Source organism: Telopea speciosissima, chromosome 2 (assembly GCF_018873765.1).
Source record: "Telopea speciosissima isolate NSW1024214 ecotype Mountain lineage chromosome 2, Tspe_v1, whole genome shotgun sequence".
Lineage (NCBI taxonomy): Eukaryota > Viridiplantae > Streptophyta > Magnoliopsida > Proteales > Proteaceae > Telopea > Telopea speciosissima.
The window spans coordinates 7,267,228-7,294,678 of NC_057917.1; the positions used below are offsets into that span (position 1 = coordinate 7,267,228).

At 40.0% G+C, this 27,451-nt stretch overlaps 1 protein-coding gene across 1 annotated transcript in view; it reads right to left on the bottom strand.

Annotated features, from left to right (window-relative positions):
• Window positions 1-11,593: 11,593 nt before the first annotated feature.
• LOC122652265 (sulfate transporter 4.1, chloroplastic-like) overlaps window positions 11,594-27,451 on the bottom strand; it is a 51,731-nt gene continuing 35,873 nt past the window's right edge. The window contains exons 13-17 of the mRNA XM_043845957.1: window positions 26,300-26,351; window positions 25,893-26,031; window positions 25,667-25,755; window positions 12,168-12,244; window positions 11,594-12,059 (exon numbers count right to left, since the gene is read on the bottom strand). Coding sequence (XP_043701892.1) covers window positions 11,667-12,059; window positions 12,168-12,244; window positions 25,667-25,755; window positions 25,893-26,031; window positions 26,300-26,351 — 750 coding nt within the window. The 3' untranslated portion in view covers window positions 11,594-11,666. The remainder of the gene's footprint in view (window positions 12,060-12,167; window positions 12,245-25,666; window positions 25,756-25,892; window positions 26,032-26,299; window positions 26,352-27,451) is intronic.

Genomic DNA, 27,451 nt, shown 5'->3' on the forward strand with positions numbered 1-27,451 from the left:
AGGAAGAACTCTAGCGCAGCTAGAGACGGCCATGACGATATTTAGTCAAAAAAAAATCAAACAGAAGAAGAAGAATGAAAGAGAGATCTTTTATTCTTTGCTGATTTGGTTTTTGGTTTCCTGCACTATTATGAAAGAGAGATCTGTTGATAACCCAAGTGTTCTGAACAGTCCTAATTCTCGTCCCTTCCAAAGTTACACCTAGCTTGAAGGCCCTGTTTTTTATAAATCAGCTTGGGATAAGCTCCTCTAGTAAGCATTTCCTTGTATCGCCTAAATGAGTCGAGCTTCTGCAATTTCAACTGTTGCTTGAACCTGTTGATAAATTTGTCAGCCATAGCATCTACCTCCTCGTCCTCTCCAAAATGTTGTAATTCGCTTGCTCTGCTCTTCCCTTCCTTCGCCGTCGATGGCCTACAAAGATCGATTTTCTCTTCTTCTTTTTCTTTGAAATGCCCTAACTCAGATATCGAACCCGCCGACTTCACCTTCTGGAGTAGCTTCACCGGCTTGAGAGTTGCAGAGGTCGGTCGAAGCTCTTGTGTGATTGCAAAGAACAAAATTTGGTATATGTTTGACGTTTGAGTGAAAATGTTATGTTTTGAAGGTAAATTCCATCAATGCCCCTGAGCCACTTAAGTCGACGGTATTTCACCGATTTTTCGTAGAACAGATTCTCAAATCTGAGAAACACCATTTTGGTGTTTCTCAAAACCCTGCCAGAATCTATTATATCACCCGGTCTGTTTCAAAAAATCACAGAAACGGACCGAACAACACATACATAATCTGTTTCAATTTTGCCCCTAGAATCAGAAAAAACACCAGAATCAATTTTTTGGAAAGTTGCCATACAGATCTTAACTTAGCCCACATGGCTGACCATAACTTAAACTAGACCATTTGAACCAGCCGGTTCATTGGTTTATTACATGCCTAAAAAATTAAAAACATAACAACCCAATAGAACAATACTGTTCACATGAACAATGTCACAACAACAATAGTTGAGAATAAAAATCGTGGTTGTCTGCCAAGGTAGGCAGCAGCCTTCTTCCTTTTCTTCCTTGAGTACACCCTTGGTCCAGCATCACTTAGTCCTTTGACAAGTCTTAAAGCTAGCTTTCTTAGTCTTAATGGCTGCTTGAACCTCAGCGTCCCACCACCAATATCATCAATGAATTTAAGAAAATATGTGGCGCCATGGCATGCCTTTACATTCATAGGTCCGCATATGTTCGAGTAGACAAACTCAAGGGGTTGGGTAGCTCGGATTGCCTTTCCAAAAGGCTTTCGATGAGCCAGCCTTACTAAATAGAGCTCACAAGTAGGGGGGTGATTTTAGAGAGTGAGCCTAGAAGGCCTTTTCTAGCTAGCCTAGCCATCTTATCTCGTCCTATGTGTCCCATTCTAGTATGCCAACTAATAGATTCGGAATTGTCACAATCATTAACCACACAAGTAGTAGAAGTAGAAAATCAATTAAATTAAATCTAATTTAAAAGATTCATCACATAACATTCCATATCCAACAAAAGTGCTTCTCATATAAAAATGCAAAGCACAACCATCAATATGAAAGAATATCCTAAAGGCAACTAATGTAGCCTAGGTAGGACAAAGCCCACTAGGAACCAGGGGAAACAGGGTTATGTAATAGGGCTGGCCGAATGGACAGATTTAGGTAATTAGGCCAAAAACTAGGGTTAGGGTTAGGGCTTCGAACTAGGGTTTATTTGGTATTGAAGTGCAGGTTTCTAGAAGTCTATTGGTATAAGTTGGATCGAATTTGGATGAGGTTGGAAATCTAGGGTTTCGGGTAGGATGACTTATGAAAATGGACTGTTTGTGAGATCTAGGGTTTAGGGGCAGATTTTAGGAAAGGGGCTTATAGGGTTTTAATATGCAGGTTTAGGGGATCCTAACGATGTAAAGAGGTTAAGGTTTGGATAGGTTTTCAATTCTGCTGTAGGGGGCAGAATTAAGTTGCAGGTTTAATGGAGGTCGAATGTTGATGGGAGAAGGGGTATAGATCAGGTTTATATAGGAGAAAACAAAGTACAGCAGGTTAACTTACTATAATGCAGAGATAAGGCAGCAACTTGAAGATTGATAGAGCCTCCTGACCTTCACAGTGCAAGGAGTCGCAGGAGTCCACCCACCCTTCACCATCTTGAGTCCACAAGGATGCAAGCTCGCAGAGGAGCAGAGGCAGCAGCACGCAGGCAGCAATCTCATATTGAAAACAAGGGTTTTTTTATGCAGAAAAGTAGTGGGGGAGCCTACCCACGATTAGTCTATTTATAACAAAGAAAAGGGCCAAAGGCCTTACAAAAATAATCAGATCTGAACTAGGAATCCCAGTTCTAAATCCTAGATAAAATCCTACTCAGATTAGGACTAGTGGTTCCTAACCTGAATCCTAATAAAACACAACAGACTTATACTCTAAATAGGAGTATAAGTTTAAACAAACAAACCACTCATCCCTCTAAAATCGTGGAGGGGAATAACTAAGAAAATAAAAGGAAAAAGACTGTTTTATCCTTACTAACTAAAACACTATAAAAAAAACTAAGTTTGGAAAATAAAAGGCTCCAACGAAAACAGCCTAGTCAAGGCTCTTCTTCTTCTTTCGCATGCTTGGACCTGCATCAGCAACAATGCTGGAAGTAGATTATACTGAATGTCTGATGCATAGAGCACATCGTGAAGAAGTACGGTGCACCCAATATGCATCTTGAGCTGGTAAGTACCAATTCCTCGAACCTCCTCACTAGTACCGTTTCCCATGGACACATTCTGAGTTCCAGCCGGGACCTTTCGATAATCTACAAATCTCGCTCGATCTCTCACTATTTGCTTTATTGCTCCTTTATCCACAATCCAATAAGATTGTATGCTGGCAACTAAGACAATAGTACACATAAAGGTACAATGAAAGCAAATTAGAAATGGTATCTTCTTCGGCTCAATGCAATCATGAGCGAAGGGCCCCATCTTCTGACAGTTGTAGCACTTGACCCTTAGATATGCTTTTCTTTCAACCACGCTTACCTCTCTAGCACTTGGCGGACTTGCCTTCCTTGGGCACTTAGTTTTTATCCCACCCTACTTCCCTGGGTTGCTTTGTCTCTTGCGCTTAGACCCAGGAGTCTTGCGCTTGCCTCCTTGGGAGACAAGGGCAATCACGCGATTCGCTTTTTGGCGCTCCTCAAGCTCTACATGCTGAGCAATGTCAACAAAATTCTCTATGTTCTCATTATGAGTGAGAATGAGCTTCATGGGGCCCCAAGAATCAGGGAGTGTCCTAATAACAACTTAAAACCTATAATTCATCAGTTAGGTCGGCTCCAACATCTTTCAACTTTCGTATCATGTCTTTGACTACCCTAAGGTGTTCAGACAGTGTGTTTGGGGTCCATCCTGTACATCACAAACTTCAAGGTCGTGCTCCTTAACTATGCAGTAGATGTACCTCCGAAGACAATTTTCAACTGGTCTAACATGAACTTAGTTGTGGTGCATTTCTCATATTTAACAATAAGGTCGTCATACATTGTGCTCAACATCATAAAACGCGTAACTCAATTCTTTTTTACCTATTCATTGTAGACGTCCATATCACGATGATGTGCTACGGAAGTACCCTCTGCGGGTTTGGCCACTTCAGTGGTCAGATACTCTAAATAATCTTGCTCATTGAGCATGTACTAGATCTTTTGGTGCCACATATTATAGTTGGCTCCAGTTAATTTGATACCCTTTGTGAAGTCCACAACATGTTTAGTGACCATATCAGTGCACAACGATGCGCAAAGTAAACATTAGGTACATATTAAAGATTTGTTCCAGAAACCCTGATTAAAATTAATGATTCCTTACTCTACATGGTGAGTCCAAAAATTTCTCTAAGCTTGTAATCAAATCTCAATGAGGGTTAGAGATCACAATTGGTATTTTATGTAAGTAGACATGTTCTTATGTATGTGTATTAGAGGTAGTCTTTGTGTATGATGTAAAATGCGATGCTTCCTACTCAGTAGCTGTAATTTTGTAGACTGGAGATGCCCATTCCTCCTTATATTTGTTTGAAACCAGTTGAAGTTATGTCCCTGAGCCACACACATGAGATTTACCGTACGCATCCTTAATATGTACCTAATGTTTACCTTACGCATCGTTATGCAGTGATATAGCCACTAAACATGTTGCGGACCTCACCAAGGGTACCAAATTGACTGGAGCCAACTATGATATGTGGTACTAAAAGATCTAGTACATGTTCAATGAGCAAGATTATTTAGAGTATCTGACCACTGAAATGGCCAAACCTGCGGAGAGTACTTCCACAACACATCCTCGTGATATGGACGCCTAAAATGAGTGGGTAAAAAAATTTCGAGTTGTTCGCTTTATTATGTTGAGCACAATGCATGACAATCTTATTGTTAAATATGAGAAATGCACCACAACTAAATCCATGTGGGACCAGTTGAAAATTGCCTTCGGAGGTACATCTACTACAAGGTTTACTACAAGGTTAAGGAGCATGACCTTGAAGTTTGAGATGTACAAGATGGACTCCAAACACACTGTCTGAACACCTTAGGGTAGTCAAAGACATGATTTGAAAGTTAAAAGAGGTTGGGGCCGACCTAATTGATGAATAGTAAGTTTTAAGCTATTATTAGGATACTCCCTAATTCCTAGGGCCCATGAAGCTCATTCTCACCCACAATGAAAACACAGAGAATTTTGTTAACATTGCTCAACATGTAGAGGTTGAGGAGGAGAGCCAAAAAGCAAACCGCGTAATTGTTCTCAGTCGCCTAAGCATACAAACACAAGACTTCTGGGTCTAAGCGCAAGAGACAAGGCAACCCAAGGAAGCAGGGTGGAATAAGAACCAAGTGCCCAAAGAAGGCAAGTCCGCCAAGCACCAGAGGGGCAAGCGTGGCAGAAAGAAAACATATCCAAGGGTCAAGTACTACAACTGTCAGAAGATAGGGCACTTCGCTCATGATTGCACTGAGCCGAAAAATGTATCATTTCTAATTTGCTTTCATTGTACCTTTGTGTATACTACTGTCTTAGTTGCCAACACACAATCTAATTGGACTGTGGATACAAGAGCAACAAAGCAAATAGCAAGAGATCGAGCAAGGTTTGTAGATTATCAAAAGGTCCCGACTAGAACTTAGAATGTGTTCATGGGAAACGATACTATTGAGAAGGTTTGAGGAATTGGTACTTATCAACTCAAGATGCGTACTAGGCGCACCGTACTTCTTCACGACGTGCACTAGGCACCGGACATTCAATATAATCTACTTTTAGTTTCAGCATTGTTCCCTTTAGGATATTCTTTTTTTTTTTTTTGGTAATGTGGCCACAAGCCTTGGGTTGCATACACAGGTACAATAGTTCCAACAGCACAGGTAAAAGTTAAAAGAGGAGGAGCGGGGTGTGCGCGCACAACCTACAGCACAATCGCAGCAACCACGGGCGATGGCCATTTGTTGTTGTGTGCACATTGGTTGCACACAAGTGTAACAGTCGTGGGCCAAGGCCTATTGCTTTTGCCCCTGTGTGTGCATGACATGCACACATGCATACACACAAGGGGCAAAAGAGGGGGCCAGAGTGCACAAGCCAAGCCCAGTAGCCATGGCCACGTCGCACAACACACGCACGGGAGAAATAAAAAGGGCTCGTTGCCAGAGGTTGCATGGGCCACACAAGCTAGCAACCATTAACAGAACACAAGAACAAAGGGGCGTGGTACAAGGATTTTGCTCGCAGGGAAGGGGAGGGTAAAACGGCCAGGGACAATGTGGCCAGGAAGTCGTGCGGCCAATGACTTCGCAAGCCACACAGGGCCACAACATGTGGTCGTACAGGGCAAGCGAAGTCCACAGGGGCCTTGCGTACGTCATGTGTACCTTGCAACAACAACAACAGGCCATTGCCTGCTGCTACTACTACTGCCAGGGGCAAGCCGCGTGCATGTGCCGATCAAGGGCAAGGGGTATTTGGCTTTTAGCGGTGATAGCTGCTACTGCTATGCGCACAGCATGCGTGGTAAGGGTTTGTGATGCAGCACATTCGCAACAATGCACAGCAATGCATAACGCAACCATAAACACTAGCCCTGGTACCAATATTAAAGGGAAACGACACAGGTTAGGGTATTACCTCAACAATGTTTCCTACGCAACAGAAATGATTTGGTTATTCTACGCGTTGATCCACACGAACTATGACGTTGCAAGCTTTGCAACAATCACGTACACGTTAGGTTTCTCCAATCGAGATTCCACACACCAAGTCCAAGGGAACGTGATGGAATCCCTAAGCGAAACATCACACGCACAAAGCATGTAAGGGAGGGAGAGAGCAAGACGAGAATGAGAGAGTAGGGAAGAGAGGACGAGTGTCAAGGGGAAAGAGAGGCTGCTGCAATCTCACTTTTTTTGCTGCTTCTCCTTCTCCACAATATATGTATATATATAGATGAGGGAACCACCTAGTGGCCCCCTCAAAACCCTAATGAGCCATGGGCTCCACAACAGCCCCAAGTGGACGCATGGATAGGGTAAAACCCGATCTAGTTACAACTTTTATCCCCCGTATACCAAAGTTTAACATACTATATTAATCTTTCTTCTTCTCATGACATCAATTAAATCTAGTTTGATGTATTTTTAGTAAAGTCAAGAAATTTTCAGTTTCATGAATGTCTATCTTATTGGGGTGTTTGATGTGGAGTTGAGTCTAACAAAAATTTATGTTATTAGGATACTGCTCTGCAAATGCAAGTAGTAAATTGAGGTTATGAACAAGGAAATCTCCCATTGCACAAAAGCACATATAGCAAGGAATAATGAAAATTATATCCCCTTGTTTATCATTCATTCATATCATCACCGTACTAAGAAAATAGATCAGAAAGAACTTTAAATAAGTTAATCAAAATCCAAGTGTTAAAAAAAAAACTCATCAACTAACGCCATTGTCCAATAGGAGGCTTCTACCCTCTTTTGTGATATGACTTTCCTTTCCTTAAACGCAAATGGATTTGTATGACTTGCCTTTAAAATTGAAGGGTGAGCCAACCGTGGGGCAACAAAGGTACATCAAGCATAACTTCTAAGTAGCTGAAATGAACATGGCAACATTGGAACAATAAAATCAAATGCAGCGGTGAGCAAAAGGGGCCTGGGTCCAAGTGGTGAGTAAATACATACATGCTTGTGCAGTAACAACATAAATGGACTTAAGACAGAGTGAAATTGCAGAACAAGATCTTTAGATCCCTATATCCAACTTTCAACCTAATGCAGTTTGTGGAAAGGCTTAAGACATTGAATTACGAATCACTATGACAAGCAATTACAAAACAATGTTGCTGAGGTATCAGGATTTAAAAAATCGTACGAGTTACCATGACTTAACTCTCCAACAGTCACTCGGAGGATCCCTGAAAGAGAAGCAACAGCTTTGTAGTAATTCTGAGTTTCGAATTCGTTCGCTCTGCCGCCAAGGCAGTGAGAATCGAAAGAAGTGAGATTAGACAACAAGCCAACAGAGCGGCACAGATCATGACATTTGGGGTTATTGGCTCAACTGATTTGGTTGGGGTTTAGGATATGCGGGAGGCCCGCTCGTACAAGTTCTACAAAATAAGGGAGAAGGTTAGCGCGGCAAGCAGCTCTCACCGCTCGCTTTGTTTTCATTATTAGTTCAAGGCCCTGGATACATCAACTGGGCCTTCGTTTATATAACATGTCCAATCCATGATTGTTTGGTTTTCTTTCCGGTATGGGACTTTTGTGACCCGAAAGTTGTAAGGCATGATTTAAAAGTCGAAATTGGGCCTCAGGAATTGATCGATTCGAATCGGCGAAACCTGATCCCAATCTCTACCTATTTAGAGCGGTGATCTAATTTGGGTTTCTACGGTTCAAGGCTCCAAGCAAAATCTGGCCGATTCCAATCCATTCCCAAGCAATTTCGGTCAATCCGAAACCGAATAAGATTAGAATCGATTTAGATCCCGATCCCTTGTTCTAAAACCCTACCTTGCACTTCTGTTTTCTAAACTCTACAAAGTGGACCAACCTTGGGTATAGCATTTTTAAGACCATTGAAAGCTATATCAAATCATTTTTCTCAAAATATTGACTGTTCAATTCTTATAAAAAGGCTTCGGCACAATGTAATAAGTCATAACCGCAATGTAGAGTGGTTATAAACTGATAATAGTTAATGGCAAGGGTTCCTACAACCTTCACACAAAATATTTAAATTATGGGAAAAAAAATCCTACCTGGTCGCATGGCTTGTGTGGTCAGAGGCCCCAGACACACGATCGCATGAAAGTACCGTCCTACTTCTCATGAAATAAAAAATCGCATCTATGTTGATGCTCATGTGTGCATTCCCATTGGTCTTGTGCCGTTGCAAGCGTTACACGACCAAACAACTATGTCTTGCCCTTTAATTATTGTTATTTTTTTTTTTTAAATGAAAATTTCTCTATGAGACAGCATAAGAAACCCAGTGGCTTAGAGATAAATTTTATGATAGTTAAACAAAAAATTGATGTTTTCAGATTACCATGAAACTGAGTAGGCTCCTTCTCTGGTAATTAGAGACCACTATTTTAAAAGCGAAAGCTACCTAGGAAAACAACTTAAAAGCGTGGTGATACATTATGTGCTTGGTGGACCCAATCTCCAATATGGATATTGGATTAGGCTATAGCTTATTAAAGGGGGGGGGGGGGGGGTTGTTGCATTCCATCAACCTGGGAGACTTTAGGCTTTAGCGTATTGGTCAAGTAATAATTAATAGAAGATCATTTAATCTACAAAAGTAAGGACTACGAGGCATGTTTGAATTTAGGAGAGAGAAATTTTCATTGTTCCATTTGTTTCAGTGTAAAATTTTACTTGAAAAATTTTCCACGACAAATTTTACTTTGTAAATGTAAAATTCTATATGTTGAAAAGTTTTCTAATGTTTGTTTCTATAAAAAACAAACATTGCAATATTTTCCAACCTTTAAAATTTTACATCTAATTTTCTTTTAAGTGAAAATTTTCAAGTAAAATTTTTCAGGTAAAATTTTACACCGAAACAAACGGAGCCATGTTAAAATTTCCATACCCAAAATGACTCATCCATGATATTTGAATCATGAATTAGAAGACAGAAATAAAAGTTACCTCTTTGAGATATCACAAACGCAAGGGCTTCTAGTTTTTTCATGCTTAATTAAGCTCCACTACATGCTGAATGAAGGTGGAATACCAAAAAGAAAAAAAAAAAAAAAAAAAAAAAAAAAAACCACTAGAAACTAGGGTTTAGTTGTAAGCATAAAAAGAGATGAGAGAAAGAGATTGTTGGCCAGGATGACGAACCCTTATGGGTGAATTAAAAAACTAAGTAGAGAGAGTCCTTAGGTTTTTTTATGTTAGAAGAAATTACTATAACATATTTTAGTAATTGAGTTCCAAATTAAACTATTTAAATATGGGTCTTATAACTTTTATTAATTGTAAAAGTAACTCGCAAATTTTACAATTAGCTCCTCAATCAATGAGGGAATCCTACACACCAAGCATATAAGCGTTGTCTATTATATTTGACTCGAAAATTATCTAATACTTTAATTCAAGAAAACCTTGACAGCTCAATGTCAAGTTTTCTACTCGCTGGTTGAGTCAAATTTCATGTGACAACATTCTAGAAAAAAAATTTTGGGGGGATCATTCTAGAATATTCCTTGTTTCAAGTAGATGACGACATCATTTTGGAGATCAACTTAATCTCAAGATGTTCTATATGTTGTCGGTTGACGAAGTCAAATTCATAGAATTCTTAACTAAAGCTGGGTTTGGTATGCATTTTCGGAATAGATTTTTCATCTAGAACACATTCCAAAGAGAGAAAATAGAGTCAAATTGAGTTTTATAATATGTTCTAGACCCAAAATCTATTCTAAGGATGCATACCAAACACGGCCTAAGATTATCTAATTAATGCACTCAGAAATCAGACATAGACATCATATGCATGTAAAGATTTTTTCCTCATGTGAGTGTTTACTCGTGGAAAATTACGCTTGGGACTTGTTGAATGTTAACTATCATATATATACACATATATGTAATTAGAACTCACTATTTTTAATTTCGTGACGCATCAATTTAGGTTGGCTTCCCATTCATAATTCATCGTTGAAAACCTATTTAATTTACATACACGACACAAAATTTTCTCATAGACATGTAGGCACTAGAATATAAATTTGAAAAAAAAAATTCAGTAATTCCTCGATGCATGAAAACAGAAATAAATCTAATTTATTAAATGGACAAATACCCCAAATTAGCTTTAAGGGCATATACATCTAACAAGGCAAGCTTAAATCCTTTCTTATTTTCAAATTTCAAGGAATGTCTAGGTTGGATATTTTGAGAGTGGCACTAAGATTGCCAATTCCCGCCAATTCTCATTCTACTATAATAATCCTGCCAACACATTATACTTAAAACTTTTGGGGATGCTTGAGAGTTGATAAGTAATACTGACCTCTCAAGGGTAGGTAGTGTTTTTAGCCTGTGATTAGTAGGGAACCGGATTCTCTCCACCAGAGATTAGTTCAGCACTTATGGATCATAGGTCACCCACACTCATAACTTTAGTTTAAGGATCGAGTTTTCCTTGAGCCATGGTGAAGGAACTCTGTTCCTGGATGGGTATCAAGAAACAGTGAAAGGCATTTCGGACCTTCAACATATAAGGAGTAATGATGACCTTAGACTCGTTGGTGAACCCTTCATCGTGAATGAAGAAAACTTCCCCCCAAGTCTAATATGGAGGGTGATTCGAAGATTGTAGCCTGGTAGGTGACTGCCACACAAGGAGCTATTCAGAGACACAAACACCATAGGAAAAACGAATGACTTTAGTCTCCTCAATGAAAATCTTGTTCCAATGGAGAGCAAGATCTTGCAACAGTTTAGCTAAGGAGTTTCCCAGGGGCAGACAAAGAAAGCTATATGCTAGCCATATCTCATTATCTGACCACTTGGTGTTTGTCTTGCTCCTGGTTCTATAGCTCTATCTTCTTCCCTATCCACAAAGGTTTGCGAATTCTCTGATATGTCCATCAGTTAAGTAACTATTCTGTGCTCATCCATTGAATAATCAAATGAATGATAAATAATCAATTTTAACTTCAAGTTTAGGCAATCCCAAGCCAATTTTTAGGAGAGTTCGGGTTCCTCTCAAATTGAACCCAATCCTGATGTTTTGCTCAATTGGTTGTGAAGATAGAAAAGTTATGTATCATTCTCTTTCTTATATGATGCCCACGGCTATGTAGATGTGCAATAGCTTGCCTGATGACTTGGGAGTAATTACCTTCGCATGATAACCCAATTGGGGTGCAAAGGCAAAGTTTAAACTATTAATATTTACAATCAATGAATTGTTATGCAATGTTAAACAAAAAAGACAAACAATTACAGGAAATACAAAACATTGCTAGATCGCAAGCAAAGAGCCAGCTTGCAAGAATATATAATACAAGCACTGCATTGGACTTATCAAGCATCAGCAATAGCACAGTTGGACAAGGAGTTCTACAATACTCAACTTTTCTTAGACAATAGCGGTTCTGATCGAGGGTCTGTCCCATCCTCACTTTGTCCCCACAACCTCTGGAATAAACTTGGTTGCCTTTCAGGTGGTTGTACCACCCCTTCCGTATCTGTTAATAATCTCGGGTCTTGGTCTCCTGACTCTACATCAGAGTTTGAGTTGTCCTCCATTGGCTGTTTCCGTAATCTTTGAAACAAATTTAGTTTACTCTCAGATTGTGGGTCCACCATCTTTGGTGTTTCTTGTGAGCTCCGCACTTGCTGGAGGCAAACTTGAACAGCATCATGCAATCTCACAAAGAACCAGTCCTTTCCAATAAGCTCAATTACACCAGATCTGGCAAAAGTCAGTAAAACTTCATGGTTGGGGTTGGCAATAGCTATCTGCAGAAGAACCCAAAAGTTTGAGAACAACTTTACTTTTCCCTCCTCATATTCAAACAGTTAGTTAATTTGGTCATCCCTACTATGTAATCAAGAGAGACTTTTGACCTGGATGTTCCGAGATTTGTATTCCTGATGCAAGTCTTTTAGAGCTTGAGCAGCACTGGAGTCTATATATGTAACAGCTGCAAGATAATAATAACAATAATTTGGATTATCAGACATCGACACCTGCAAGCATCTTAATTCATGTGGAGTTGTTCAGCAAACTAGTTAAATGTGAAGGCAAACAAGAGAATGAAGAGCATTAAGCTATCCAACAGCCTGGTCCACAACTAATCAAGCACGATAACCAACTAAAATGGTTTCCCTATCCCAATACAAAAGGGGAAAAAATGGGGATAAGAATCTCGATTCATCTCAACTGATTTGCAATTAAAAAAGGGCATACCCAGTGCACGAGGCTCCCGCCACTGCGGTATCTGGGGAGGGTCATAATGTACTCAACTGATTTGCAATTTTGACTGCAAATATGAAAATAAAGAAACAAATGGAAAACTGGTAACTAATCTAAATTAATGAACAGACACATGAATAAAGATCTCCAAAGAAATCGAACTATCAGCTTGTTGCGGTTTTTGTCTGTATATAAAGGACAATGACTTGTTTTCTAATGTATGAGTCATCTAAAACAGAGGCTCTCGAGAATGCTAAATAGACATGAAAATATAGTTCTTACATGGGTTTTCAGTTATGATTCCAAAATTTAGTTCGTTCATATGTACAATCAAAAGAATGTACACAAAAAAAAGCTGTGCAAAAAAATTCATGTGATAAGTCATATAGGGCCAACCATTTTGCAATGATGGTACAAGCTATAAAACCTGCACTGATGGATGTTTAATGCCATCTGCAAGCTGATGTGGCAAATCCAGACAGTCAGAATAATGGGGAACACTCAGGACTTATTATATGTTCACCGTACAGTTCACTTGCCAACTTTAGCTGTGGTTGAGATTCATAATGCAGTTTTGCTCTTAAAAGTTCTTGATATTGCTCAAGAAGCAAGGCCTGAAAAATTGGCTTCATTTCCCTGTGGCATAATGCTAGAACAAGGCAGACACCATTTCTGTTTCCAACTCATCTGCCATGTGTCAGTCATTTTCAAATAGCAACCTGTTGCTTTTCTCCGAAAGTGCATACCAAGCCTCATGGAACATTAGTAATAGTTCAAAATAGTTATTTAAGATAACCTAAAAATAAGTGACAGCATGGTTTCCAACTCATCTGCCATATGCCAGTTATTTTCAAATAGCAACCTTATGTTTATTTTTTTCCAGAAGTGCAAACCAAGCCTCATAGAACATTAGTAATTGTTGAAACTAGTTATTCATCAAAAAATAAAGATAAAACAAGAAGTGACAACATGACTCTAACAAGTGAACAAAACAAATTGTCGCCACAGCAGGATATCATTAACGTTATATTATGTTAGTAGAAATGAGAAAGATAATGAAAGAAACTTAAGAAATCTCAGCTATTTTGTTGTACATAAACAATCAAATAAAACAGCGGAGGAAGTGGCTGGTATCCTGTTTCTATAATTGTTAAGAGAACAACAACAATAACATAAACAATAATATAACAAATAATGGTATTAATAATCATAATAATAATAATGGGAATTATTGTGGAAAACTATCAGTTAGATGACCCTGTGAAGGAACCATTTCCTTCGTGGTCACTATTTTATGGAGGGTTGATCTGGTCAAACTGACCCTTGGATATGCAGCATACCCTGTAGATCAGTCACATGTTAAGTTTCTAGTCCCATCCCAACCATATGGCATCATAGTGGGAATTATAGTGGAAAAAAATCAGTTAGATGGCCCTGTGAAGGAACCATTTCCTTCGTGGTCACTAATTTGAGCCACATGGAGGGTTTATCTGGTCAAACTGACCCTTGGATATGCAGCATACCCTATAGTTAGTCACATGTTAAGTTTCTAGTCCCATCCCAACCATATGGCATTATGGCCCAGAATGTATTGACTTTTGGCCTTGTATTTTCAGCCATTATTGAGGGCGGGCCTTGGTGCAACGGTAAGGTTGCTCCATTGTGACCAAGTGGTCACGGGTTCGAGTCTGGAAACAGCTTCTCTGTGAAAGCAGGGGCAAAGCTGTGTACATAATGACCCTCCCCAGACCCCGCAGTGGCAGGAGCCTCGTGCACTGGGTACACCCTTTTTTATTTTTATTTTCAGCCATTAAACCAGATGCCGAAGATTTGATCACTTTTCAACCATTTTTCAAAGCTTTATATCACCAAATGGCAATATAATTTTGTGGAATTCTGTGAATACTGGCTTGATCAATGTGACCATAGTCGTGCTTTATTTATAATATGATAGAGAATATTCTAGAATAGGTACAGGACACAATCACCCCAAGGACAATTTTACCCTTGAACCCATATTACAACACTCCCCCTCAAGTTGGTACATACATATCAAACATGCCCAACTTGCTAAATATAAGAAAAAATAACTTAGGACTGATTCCTTTGGTAAGGATATCAGCCAACTGATCACTAGACTGAATAAATGGAATACAAATTAGCCCTTGTTCCAACTTCTCTTTGATGAAGTGCCGGTCAATCTCAATATGTTTGGTACGATCATGTTGAACTGGATTGTGGGCAATGCTGATTGCGGACTTGCTATCACAGTAGAGCCGCATAGGAAGATCAACAAACATCCCCAAATCTTGAAGAAGCCCCTTGAGCCAAAGAACTTCACAAATACCCTGGGTCATAGCTCGGAACTTAGGTTCAGCACTAGATCGAGCTACAACAGCTTGCTTTTTGCTCCTCCAAGTAGTTAGGTTTCCTTCAACAAATGTGCAGTACCCGGATGTGATCTTCCTATCATTAGGATTGCCGGCCCAATCTGCATCAGTGTATGCTTCTATTTGGAGGTGGTTATGAGGAGAGAACAAGACTCCTTTTCCAGGAGATGACTTAAGGTAACGGATAATTCTATAAGCTGCTTCCAATTGAGAAGAGTGAGGATCATGCATGTATTGACTGACAAGGGTTACAACAAATGTGATATCCGGCCGGGTATGTGAGAGGTACATCAATCGGCCAACTAACCTCTGATAGCTGCCTTTGACCCCCGGGTCACCGTCCTTACTCTTCAAATGTGTGGTGGGCTCAAGGGGGGTATCTGCTGATTTACACCCAAGCATCCCTGTCTCTTGTAACAAATCCAAGGTATATTCCCTTTGAGAGAGAGATATGCCTTTAGCTGAATAGGCAACCTCAATCCCTAAGAAATACCTTAATCTACCCAGTTCTTTGACTTCAAACTCGGTGCCCAAATAAGCCTTCAACTTCTGTATTTCCTATGCATCACTACATGTGATTACTATGTCATCAACATAGACATTTAACATTGTCACTTGCTGTCCTACCTTCTTCACAAACAACGTATGATCAGCATTGCTATACCCATAAGCAATCATAGCCTTATGGAACCGGCCAAACCAAGCCCTTGGTGACTGTTTTAGACCATATAGGGCCTTTTTCAGTTTACATACCTTTCCCTGAGTTTTTGAAGAAGTAAAACCAGGAGGTATCTCCATGTAGACATCTTCTTCCAGATCTCCATACAAGAAGGAATTCTTTACATCAAGTTGTTGGAGTTCCCATCCTTGATTTACAGCACAAAAGATAATGATCCGTACAGTATTCATCTTTGCTACAGGAGCAAAGGTCTCTTGGTAGTCAATACCTTGGGTTTGAATAAACCCTTTGGCAACAAGCCTCGCCTTGTACCTTTCCACTAAGCCATCAGCCTTGTGCTTCACTACAAAGACCCATTTGCAACCAACAGGTCTTTTTCCAGGTGGAGGACTCACCAAATCCCAGGTCTTATTTTTTTCAAGGGCATGCATCTCTTCATTCATCGCATCCCTCCATTTCTGTTCGGCTATAGCCTCCTGCCAGTTGTTAGGGATGGAAACAGAAGATAAAGAAGCTATGATGAAGGCATGGAAAGCAAGAGTTAGTGAGTTATATGACACAAAGTTGGAATTAGGGTGCAATGTACAACTCCTCTTTGATTTCTGAACAACAATGGGTAAATCAAAACTGGGATCAAGAAGGGGCTTACCAGAAATCTGACTAGGAGCAAGACTTGGAGCAGGAAGATGTTTTTTTTTGGGTGAATAAGAATTTCATTACCAAAAGAAGAAGAGAAGAATTTACAAAAGGCCCTAAAGAGGAAGAGCCCAACCAGCCAGCCTAAGCATTAGCCGGAGCAACCAAGGAGACATTTGAGAGACCCCAGGACTGAACAATGGTCCTGTTCCTAGGGGTGTCTTTACAAGTAGAGGGGGGAAGTAAAGATAGCTTTGCTTTAATTTCAAAGGAAATGGAATCCCAAATCTTTTGGAAAGGCTGAGAGATGGAGGTCCATTTTCTCAAATTACGCTCCATCCAAATATGCTTGAGAGTAGCACAGAAAGCCATCTTCCCAACCGCGTCACAAGTAGAGGAGCCAGCGAAAGTCATATCAATCCAAATCCATTCTCTAGCAAAGGGAAGGATACGTCTTCGGACAGGCCAGCATTTAAGTAGCACACCCTTCCAGATTGCAGCTGCAGTAGGACAATCAAAGAAGAGATGGTTCAGGTCTTCATCATTGTTCCAGCAGAGGCAGCAAGCACGAGGAACTGAGATCTGGCGACTGCGAAGAAAGGCTTGAGTAGGGAGACAATTGTTGAAAACTCTCCAGGCTGTAAAGCAATGCCTAGGAATGTGATGCTTGAACCAAAGGAGCCTGTGCCAAGGGACCAAGGGGCCTTTCAGGCGAATAAAATTCCCAGCAGCCTTAGAAGAGAAGGAGCAAGAGCTGTTGGAGTTCCAATTGACACAATCACCTCTCGAGGCAACCCTTCTAGTGACCAGGTGGATCTCATTCCAGATAGGAGTGAGGATAGGACCAGAGATGGGGGGGAGCCCAGCTCATTCCAGATAGGAGCAGGAACAGATGTTGATTGAGTAGGATCAGCGGTGGTGGTCTCTTTGTATAGAGGGCCGTCCAAAGGAAAATCAGTTCCCTGAGTGTACACAATTTTTTCTTGTTGCAGCTGTCCTACTTCTTGTTCTTGACCTGTAACTCCATCTCTGAATTCAACAGAGGTATCCTCTATAGTAGGTATCTCAATGTCTAGAGGAGCAATCAGCAGGACCTTTTCACCACTTATAATCTCCCCCTACAGAGGTTCCGGCTGTTTAAAGTAAGCCTCAAACTCCCAAAACACTGCATCCATAGTGACAAACACTTTTCGGGTAGGAGGATGGTAGCATTTATATCCCTTCTAGGTAGCAGAATAACCAAGAAATATGCATCGCAGTCCCTTAGGATCAAACTTGCCGTGTACATGATGATTCCTGGCAAACACGACACAGCCAAAGACTTTTGGAGACACAACAAAGGTTGATTTCCCACAAAACACATCCAAGGGGTAGCGACCATCCAAAACATGGGAGGGAAGTCGGTTGATAAGATATGTAGCAGTAAGGACAGCATCACCCTAAAAACGAGGAGGAACAGCCATAGTGAATATGAGAGAACGAGCAACCTCCAAAGATGTCAGTTCTTGCGTTCAGCCACCCCATTTTGAGCGGAAGTGTCAACGCAAGAGGTTTGGTGAATGATCCCATGGCTGTCCAAATATGATCGAAAGGCACCATCCATATACTCCTTCCCATTATCAGACCGGAGAATCTTGACCTTAGCATCGAACTGTCTCGACCATCTTATGAAATAAAGTGAAACATGTGAAGATGTCACTTTTACTATGCATCAAATATATCCAAGTCGTCCAACTGAAACAATCAATGAAAGTGACAAACCATCGAAATCCAGAGCTAGACACACAACGGGCAGGGCCCCACACATCAGAATGTATCAAACCAAAAGGATGCAAGCTTCTATTATAAAAAATTGGAAAAATGTTTCGAGTTTGCTTTGCCTAAGTGCAAGCATCATAAGAAAAATTATGTTTATTACATCTCTTCACTAAACTAGGAAATAAATCTGACAAAACAGCAAACGGTGGATGGCCCGAACGACAATGCCAATTATTCAATTCAAAAAGTGCAGAATCAAAATCAGAAGATACAGACTGAGATGTCAAAGCTGCCTGGGAACTGTCAAGCACGTACAGACCACCAACCACCTTACCACATGCAATCGTATTGTCTGCTGTCAAGTCTTAAAATAAACAATGGGTTGGAAAAATGTTACTTTGCAGTTTAAATCCTTAGTTATGCTACTAATGGAAAGTAAATTAGTAGTGAACTTCGGAACATGTAACACAAATGAAAGGGTAAGAGAGGAAGAACACTGCACAGATCCCTTTCCCGAGATAGGAGAAAGAGACCCATCAGCGACACAAACCTTACTATGACCAGATAAAGGAAAATAAGTGGAATAAAAAGAGGAAGAGCCGATCATATGGTCGGTTGCCCCTGAGTCAATTACCCAAGAATCGGGCATGACCGAGGTACAGGACCCACCAAATGAAATACCTGTGGAAGAAGGTGTATTGGGATTAGTAGGCAGAGACGAAGCCGAGGCAGCCATGGAAGGAGATACAGATGCCGAAGAAGACATGTCCAAACGAGTCACCATATCCCGTAAATTTTGCAAATCCGCCATAACCTGTGAAAGAGAATGATCAGGTTGGCCCTCAGTAGTTGCCTGATGAGCACGGGTGCCATTGGACTGATTGGAACCACCCCTACCACGCCCGCGAGTGTTTGCAAGGTAACCATGAAGCTTCCAACAGTGGTCCTTCGTATGCCATTCCTTCCCACAGTGGTCACATTTAATGGGAGGGAGATCACTAAACGACCGATCAGTACTAGCAGAACGGGAAGAGCCCTCACAGGAAGACTGTGAACCATAAATAAGAGCCGATTGCTCCTGAGTAACAGGGTGAACCATGGTTGTTTGTCGATTGTCCTCAGTCGAAAGGATCACATATGCCTGTTCAAGAGTTAGGAGAGGTTCCCGATTCAAAATATTTGACCAGATATGATCAAACTCAATATTCAGCCCTGCCAAGAAATCAAAGACACGTAAACCATCCTCCCACTTTCGGTAGGCCGTGGCATCAACATCAGTGGTGGCAGTGAAGGTGCCCAGACAATCCAACTGTTGCCACATCTTACACATGGTATTGTAATACTGAGAAAGAGTTAACTCCATCTGTTTGGTAGAGTGAATTTTTTTACGGAGTTCATAGCATTGGACAGCATTCCCAACCTGAGAATCAATATCTTTGGCTGTCTTCCATATTTTGCAGCCGAGTCAAGAAGAAGGTATCGACCAGTAATGTCTTGGTCCATCGAATTCAGCAGATACGACATGACCAAAAAATTAAAATTCATCCAGCGATCCTGTGCAAAACAAACCTCGGTAGGCCTGACTGTGGTACCCGTGATCATAGTTCAAAATCTCGCGAAATCTCGATCAAGATTTCGAGAATTTCGACCCCCTCGAAACGAAATGACCCCTCGAATCATAAAAATACAAAATTTCGATCGAAATTTTTGAGATTTTGAAAAAATCTCGCGAGATTTCGAAAATCTCGAGAAAATGCTTTCTATAAAATACCATGTTTCGATAACAGAGAGCATTTTTCCTCTTTTGCTTGGTTTTTGAAGGTTTTTGCTCATTTCTTCTTCAATCTTCCACTTCCCACTTGAATCCTTGCCGCATCTACGCCGGAATCACTTGGAGAACAAACTTCTTAGCACATCTGTGAAGCCTTTCCACTATTCCAGGTAAAACCATATTCTCAAAATTTATTTTTTTTAGGGAAATGCTTGATCAACATGTTTGTTTGTGATGAAATAAATATATGTTAGACACCGGAAGTCGATCTACGACTTCACGGTGTCGAAATTTTTTTTTGGTATATATATTATTTATTTATTTTTCTACTTCAAAATTTGGATTTATTTACAACAAAAATCAAAAAATAATAGGGGTTATGTATATTGTTTGGTGATGAATTAAATATATGTTAGACACCATTAGCCGATCTATGGCCTCATGGTGTCAAAAATATTTTTCTACCAATAATTAATTATTTTAATTTTCGAAAATTATAAAAAATATTTCAAAATTTCAAAAAAATAAGAAAATATATGAGGTTTTTGTTTTAAAATTACTGAAAAATATAAAAGTAAATTGTACATACTTCTTATTTGCTGCCCATTTACATATCTTTTCGATTTTGTTGTGCTAGGCCAATATTTATTTGAAAAATATTTTTAAAAATTATTTTTAAATATGAGAAAAATATGAGGGTTAGGGGAAAAATACTAAATAGTTATATACTTATATACTTGTGTTAGTGCTCTTAAATCTTAATTCTTAAACATTTAAACTAAAAGAATTGATGTGCTTCAGTGATTAATGAATTGTCTTTTATTCATGCAACAGTAAACTAGTCTGATTATGACGAACCGTGGTAAACGACAGAGCCAGAGGCAAGAGGGGCAGAGGCAGCCGGCCCAGACCCAGGGGAGATGGTGATGATGGAGGTGATGATGAAGGTAATGATGGACGTGATGATGATGGTGATGGTGGTCAAGCATATGAGGGAACTCGAGTCCCGTTTGTGGTACAAGAGCAGCAAGAGGCAATCCGTGCCCCCACCAGCCCCACACTAGCCACACGGCCCACATCGTCCACCTCGACCTACTCAAGAAAGCAGCGTGGCCAGTCCCGTCCTGGTGGTCGTGGTAGTGGTACTAGTAGGCAGGCTGAGCTTATGGACATTGATGCCCTATCTGGCTCTGTTGGTGGACTGAGTATTGGCGATAGAGACAGTAGATCGAGTGGGCATTTCCATGCCCCATCTTTTCATGTAGACAGCAGTCCATCTCCAGCACAATCAGAGCATGGTTCATCTCATTCACATCCATGTGGCGAAGGGCATTCTGGGCAGTACCCTTGGGGGCAGCAGCCTATATCTTCTCCATCCATTCCCAGTTTTGAGTATGACTCCCACTCAAAAGGATATAGTGGATCGTCTTTTGTGGATGACTTCTTTTCCTACACTGGCTACCCAACCCACCAGCCGCAGCCGTACAACCCGTACATGCTTCCAGAGCCGTCATATGGCTCATATCATAGTGGATCAGTGGGTAGTACTTCTTCACAGTTTGGTGACCTATATCCTAGGATAGGTTACCTTCAGCATGTTGATGATGCAGTTTACATGGCCACTGTGGATGACTACACTCGCTTCTTCTCCCAGACTATGACGTGGCATGCATTTGTCCTACAGTCGGAGAGCAATACACGTCAGCTCCAGCGGACCATGAGTGGGGTTGATCCTGGACGGCGGAGTAGTTATTATTAGCAAATTTGTAAACATTTGAGATGAATGATGACTAGTTGACTACTTGACTTGTAGCCTTGTAGGGGACAATTGGGGATATTGACATATTGTGATTTGGAATGTTTGATACCATCTTCTTAAATCTTAACTCTTAAGTTGTTATTTGTTAACTTGTTATTGACTTGATGTCTTATGTACTTAATATTATGATTTATGACTTAACTTATGAGTCATTATGTTTCCAACTTAGTTCCAAGTCAATTTACTTGTTTAATGCAAGATACTAAAACTCGGGTCTCGGTGCCAACTCGACTCTTGGAAAAACTGAGACGAGTAGAGATCTCGCCGAGTTGGTGCATTTTTTTGTTTTCAACTCGAAGCCTCAACTTTGGGTCAACCCGAGATCCGAGATCTCGTCGAGATATGTCGAGTTTTGTCTAATTAGGTAAGGTATTTAAGTGGTAGGTGGGTTAAAATAATGGGTCAAAACCGAGATCCGAGATCTCGCCGAGATATTGCACTTTTGAGACTCGCAGGCAATCTCGTCTCGAGATTTCAAAAATCCGAGAAACTCGGCGAGATCTCGCGAGTTCTCGAACCTTGGTTTAATGTACAATGTGTATGTGTAAATGTGTAATTAACTAAGTTATACATTAGGGTTCGACCATACGTTGCCAATCAATGGTGCACATCCAAAACACCATTTTGGGTGATTATTTTTGCAATTTGAACATTTAAATGTGTTTATATAGCCTAAAATAGGGTTTCCATGAAGTTTCAGGCCTTAACTTGGCCTAAAACCCACCGAAATGACCTATCGAAACATACCAGAAAAATAAAATATTTCGACCGAAATTTCAAAAATATCGGATATTTCGGTCAGCTCGAAATACCAAAACGAAACGAGTTCTCGAACTATGCCCGTGATATAGCCAGACAAGCCACGAGAACCAATCGCAAATAAACAGGAACGAGACCACATAAGATAATTGCTTCCATTTAACTTGATGGTGTTCACAAGAAACATAATAAAATCACTTTGCGACGAACTATCAGAACCAGAAGAAGCAGAGGTGATCTCCGAAGCGTCAGGCACGGTGGCTGCAAATAAAAAATCGCAGAACTAAAAAAACAAAGCCTCCAAAAATAATTAAATCATACGGAGGGAAAAAAGGATCCTCGGTTGGAGTCAACTCACCACCAAGGGTGGGAAAAAATTGACGGCAAGGTGAGAGACCCTCTCGCGAGAAAGAAAGGAAGGCGAGAGGCGGGGGGGCTTGCGGTGGTGGCGGAAGAAGGGGGAAGGCCCTGGGAGGGCTGGCGGTGGCGGCGGAAGGAGGTGGAGGGCCTGGCGGGAGATGTAAAAGGGCTAGCGTGTTGGAATTGTGTGTCCATCAAACCCGAATTATTAAATTATTGAATTTAATTTTTACATTTTATTATTTTATTTGGGCTTAAAAGAATGGTCCATAGGTCTTTACCTAAAACTTGTCTGAACTGTGAACGGGACTGGACATCCTGTTTATATGGTTTCCATATCGCATGTCACGAGAAATGGAGATTTCGGTGCATGGATGTGGGTACACGTCGAGAACGTGTATAGATGAGAATCTGGTACGTATATCTTATGTACTGCTATTGGTTGTGTGTGTGATATACTTACCCGCCACTCGATGGCCCTTTGACCTGAGAAGATTTCATTTGTTGCAGTGTGGCATTACGGATTTTGGTAAGCCAATGGTTGATGTCCAACCGGACTATAAACCGGTACACTGGATTCGTGATCCTGCATTGTAAGCAAAGGGTTTCTCAACATGGAATCCACTACCCGTTTACGGGGAATATCCAGGAGAGAGAAAGTCAGTGATTGGTCGGACAGAAATCCGGATCAAATGTTTATTTGAAATGTTTTATAAATTTATTTTCAATATAAAATTAATATATAATATATTGAATTTTATTTCGAAGTTTTATGGCTGTCCGATCACAATCACATACTCTCAATCAATGTACATGATGAATTGGGGATAAATAGCATTAAAGTACATACCCTATAATTCATTATGGGATATTAGGAAAGTGGAAGGGCTTATGTGGAAAAAAAGAGTTTATTGGACATATGGCATTATATGGGAGAATAAAATATTTATTGTTGAATATCTTTTTATATTATGGCAAGAGATATTATGAGAATATCTCATGAACCATAGTTTGGAAAGATTGTATCCCTTTTGAGATTCTATGTCTTAACTTTAGTAGCAAATTGGAGTTGCAAAAATTAGAAGATTCACAAAACACCAAAATGGAAAATTGAGCCAAGGCCAAGAAGGAAGGAGATTACTTGAGACCCAAGGATCTCCAAAACTATAAAAGAGGGAGAGGGAGGAGCCTCCCACGATTTTGGCAGTGCTCTCTCCCCCTCCCATGATTTCTGTCTCTCTCTCCCCTCTCTTGTAGTAGTGTGTGTGAGACTTGAGTTAAAGAGCTCAAGAAGCTTTGGTGTTTTTTGTGTTCGACTCTAAGGTTGCAAGGATTGATCAAGCTTCCAAGTGTTGAACAATTTTTCAATCTCCAAGTTTGCACAAGTTGAAAGACCTATTATCTATAGGAGGAGTTTCACTTGCGACTCTAAGGTAACCATGAATGTTATTTTGAAATTGTTTCTTCCCTACTCTTGATCATGAACTACAAGTATTGACCCGATCCAAATTCTGCTGCTCATCGGGTTTATTCCCAACATGGCGGAGGTGGAGAAGGGCTGGCGGAGGTGGTGGTGGGCTGTTGGTGGTGGCGGAGGGCTGGCGGAAGGTGGAGGAGGCTGGCGGTGGTGGCTGGCCTTGGGGCAGAAACACGAAGGAGAAGAGAGAGAAAAAAGAAAAAACGGAAAAAAATTTCAATTCCCATATCCCCGGAATATTTTTGGCTCTGATGCCATGTGGAATTCCGTGAATACTGGCTTGATCAATGTGACCATAGCCGTGCTTTATTTATAATATGATAGAGAACATTCTAGAATAGGTACAAATTTACAACAAATTTCTACCAGATGGATAGATTGTGGCCTGGAAACAGGTACACAAAATTAGCAGGGATCTTTCCTTAACTGACCATGAAGGACACATTACCTAACACATAATCTAACTATTAGTTCTATTGTATAATAACTGTGATATATTCTTACGGTGAACTGCTAGTTCTGCATATCTTAGCAGAACAGGTGACAAATCTGCCATGTGGCAGCTTATATGGGGCCTAGAACACCACAGACAAGTAGGTCTTCCCTACCGAAGTGTTAACTCTTAGTCCATATTGGTTTGGGATAACTACGTGTATATAGTGTTCTTCGGAAACTTCTTGTTCCCTCCATTCGGTTGCAGCAACAAAATTTTATGGGTGCCATATAATTCCCCCCTCAAAGCCCACCCAGAAAGAAATGAAGTGTAGATAGAAAACAGCATGTGATTCATTCAATCAGCTACATAACTATCATATAATTGGTTTCTTTTTCCTTGGGAGGGGGGAGAGGAGGATAAAAATAGAATATAGAAAGAAAAGGTTCATATTGGCACTTCAACGTGTAGAACTCTAAACTAATTCATATCCCTACCGATTTAGGTTCAATGAATGTTAGTATTCCATTCAACTCTATTTAAGCCAAAATGAATAACTAGTATATCAATATACTCGTCGTTTTTCTTTCTAACCTACAAAAACAATTATTGATAAACAGAACGAGTTATTGGCTTTTAGCATCCACCCAACAAAAGGTACATGTTAGCTGGGGCTGAGAGAGACCCAAGCCTGGCCAAAGACCCAAGAAGCTCAAACGGTCAAACCTGAGCAACTCTTAAGTCATAATCCATCATAAGCTAAAACAAGTGAACCAAGCTCAGACCACGAGTATATAAACAGCTTAGGCCATTGGACTTGGACTGCAACCCAAGATTTTTTTCACTAAAAGCCCAGCCCATTTATGAATCTGGTGTTTCTAGTATTTTATTGTGATATAGTTGTGGTGATACCTTGGCATCCAAGCGCCTTGACAACTAGGGTAGCTTAGGCGGGCAACTAGTTGGTGTCGCCTTACATATAGGCCCCCTCCAACACCTTGGATTGCCTAGATGCAGTGACAACTATGGTATTGTCTACATATAAGAATTTAGACGAAGAAGACTTACGTGACATCTCTATGATCAAAAAATGAACTCTTTCAACTTCTGGTCCACGTCTCATTGATCCATCAGTATTGAGTTCGTACTCCCGCAACCTGCGAATGGAAAAATAGGCTTGATTTTTCATCACAGAAAAATAACAAAAACAGACAATGTGAACAAGAAATCATCACAGAAAACTGAGAATCTCAGGTTGATATTTTATTCAGTTTAGAGAAGCATCAGTCTTCACCTATCTTTTATGTAGCTTGTATTTGCAAAATAAATGGGTGCATCAATCCGAACAATCACTATCCCATTATAAGCGTATGCATCAGGGTACTGCTGGGTGTTTCTATAAACAGTGGTTCCAGGAAGACGGCCCAAAATAGCTGCAGTGAAAAAAATATGAATATGGCATAATTAGTGACTGTTCAAATTCAGATGATTGGAATAACATATTCTGAAGTTTCTTATACAGACAGCAATCACAGCATATATAGACAAGGAACACAGCAATGGACATAATGAGAGGGAAACACCAAGGAGAACAAAAAACATACAACAAATGAGAATATTAATATATGGCAAAGTGAGAATGGTTCAGTTTTTGGATTTCGTTATTGAGTTTCAATCTCATGATCCAAGAAGTCCACTCACCAATATGTGGGTTTGCTGATTCGTGGATGACAAATGCAAGAGAGAAGCCAACCTACAATATCAAATTCCTGCACTTAGATTAATAAACTTTATACAGGACATTCTTTTGTTGTATATGTATCTCGGTGAGCTTGAGGTCACAAGAACTGAGAGTCAAATCTAAAATATTTTGAAAAATAGGCATTACTTCAGTAAGGAAGAGATCAATTTCTTCAAAACATGTAAAAGACTCAATTTTGAAACCAATGACTCTAGAGGCCACTTCATTTCTTACAATTTAAACTGATGAGGTTTTCCTTGAGAGAACATGATGGGAATGGAAAACGGTTCATTTCAGGAAATATAAATGGAAATTTAAGTCCAAGACAAGTATGAGAATTCTTCATATTTCCTTTAGATCATTCTTGTGGCAGTTGTGGGTAGATAAATGATGGAAGATTGATTTGGCTTGTTATCATCAATCTTTCAAGGCAAATGGATATTAGACTATGATTTCTACAGCATAGTTTACTTCAAATGAGTAGCAAATCAGAAAGTTGCAGGCAGTATCAATATTCAATAACTAAATAGTTCACCCATAAAAAAAGGAAGTATTTCTGAAGTTGATCTGAAAGTAAATACCCTTTTACCTCACCCTTAAATCACCAAGACCCATTAATGGTTCACTTAGAACTTAGAAGCAAACAAACACCAACTTCCAACTGTCATCTTCAACATTTCTCTTATCAAATATATAAATCCAACGTAAAACCACATCCTTCATTATAACATTTTTTTTCTCAATGCAGAAGTTTCGGCTTAATTAGAAAGTTTTCTATTTTCCTTTCCTGTTCTCTTCGTTCTTTAGTTTCACTAACATAGACCATTCAGGAAAACATACTCCGTCAATGATTAGGAATCCAAATTATTAGTGTAATAGAGAAGAAGAAGAAGAGGAAGAGAACAATGGAAATCGGTTAACACTTGGGAGGTTTCCACTCAGTGTTGGAGCTCCCACATCATTTCATATATATAGATACTTAAGCTACACAAGAGACACAATAGGAAATAACAAAACTGAAAATACCTAAACTACCCCTGAACATATCTTAAACTTAAAACAGTCTCTACTAACACTCCCCCTCAAGTTAGAGCATAGATATTAATCATGCC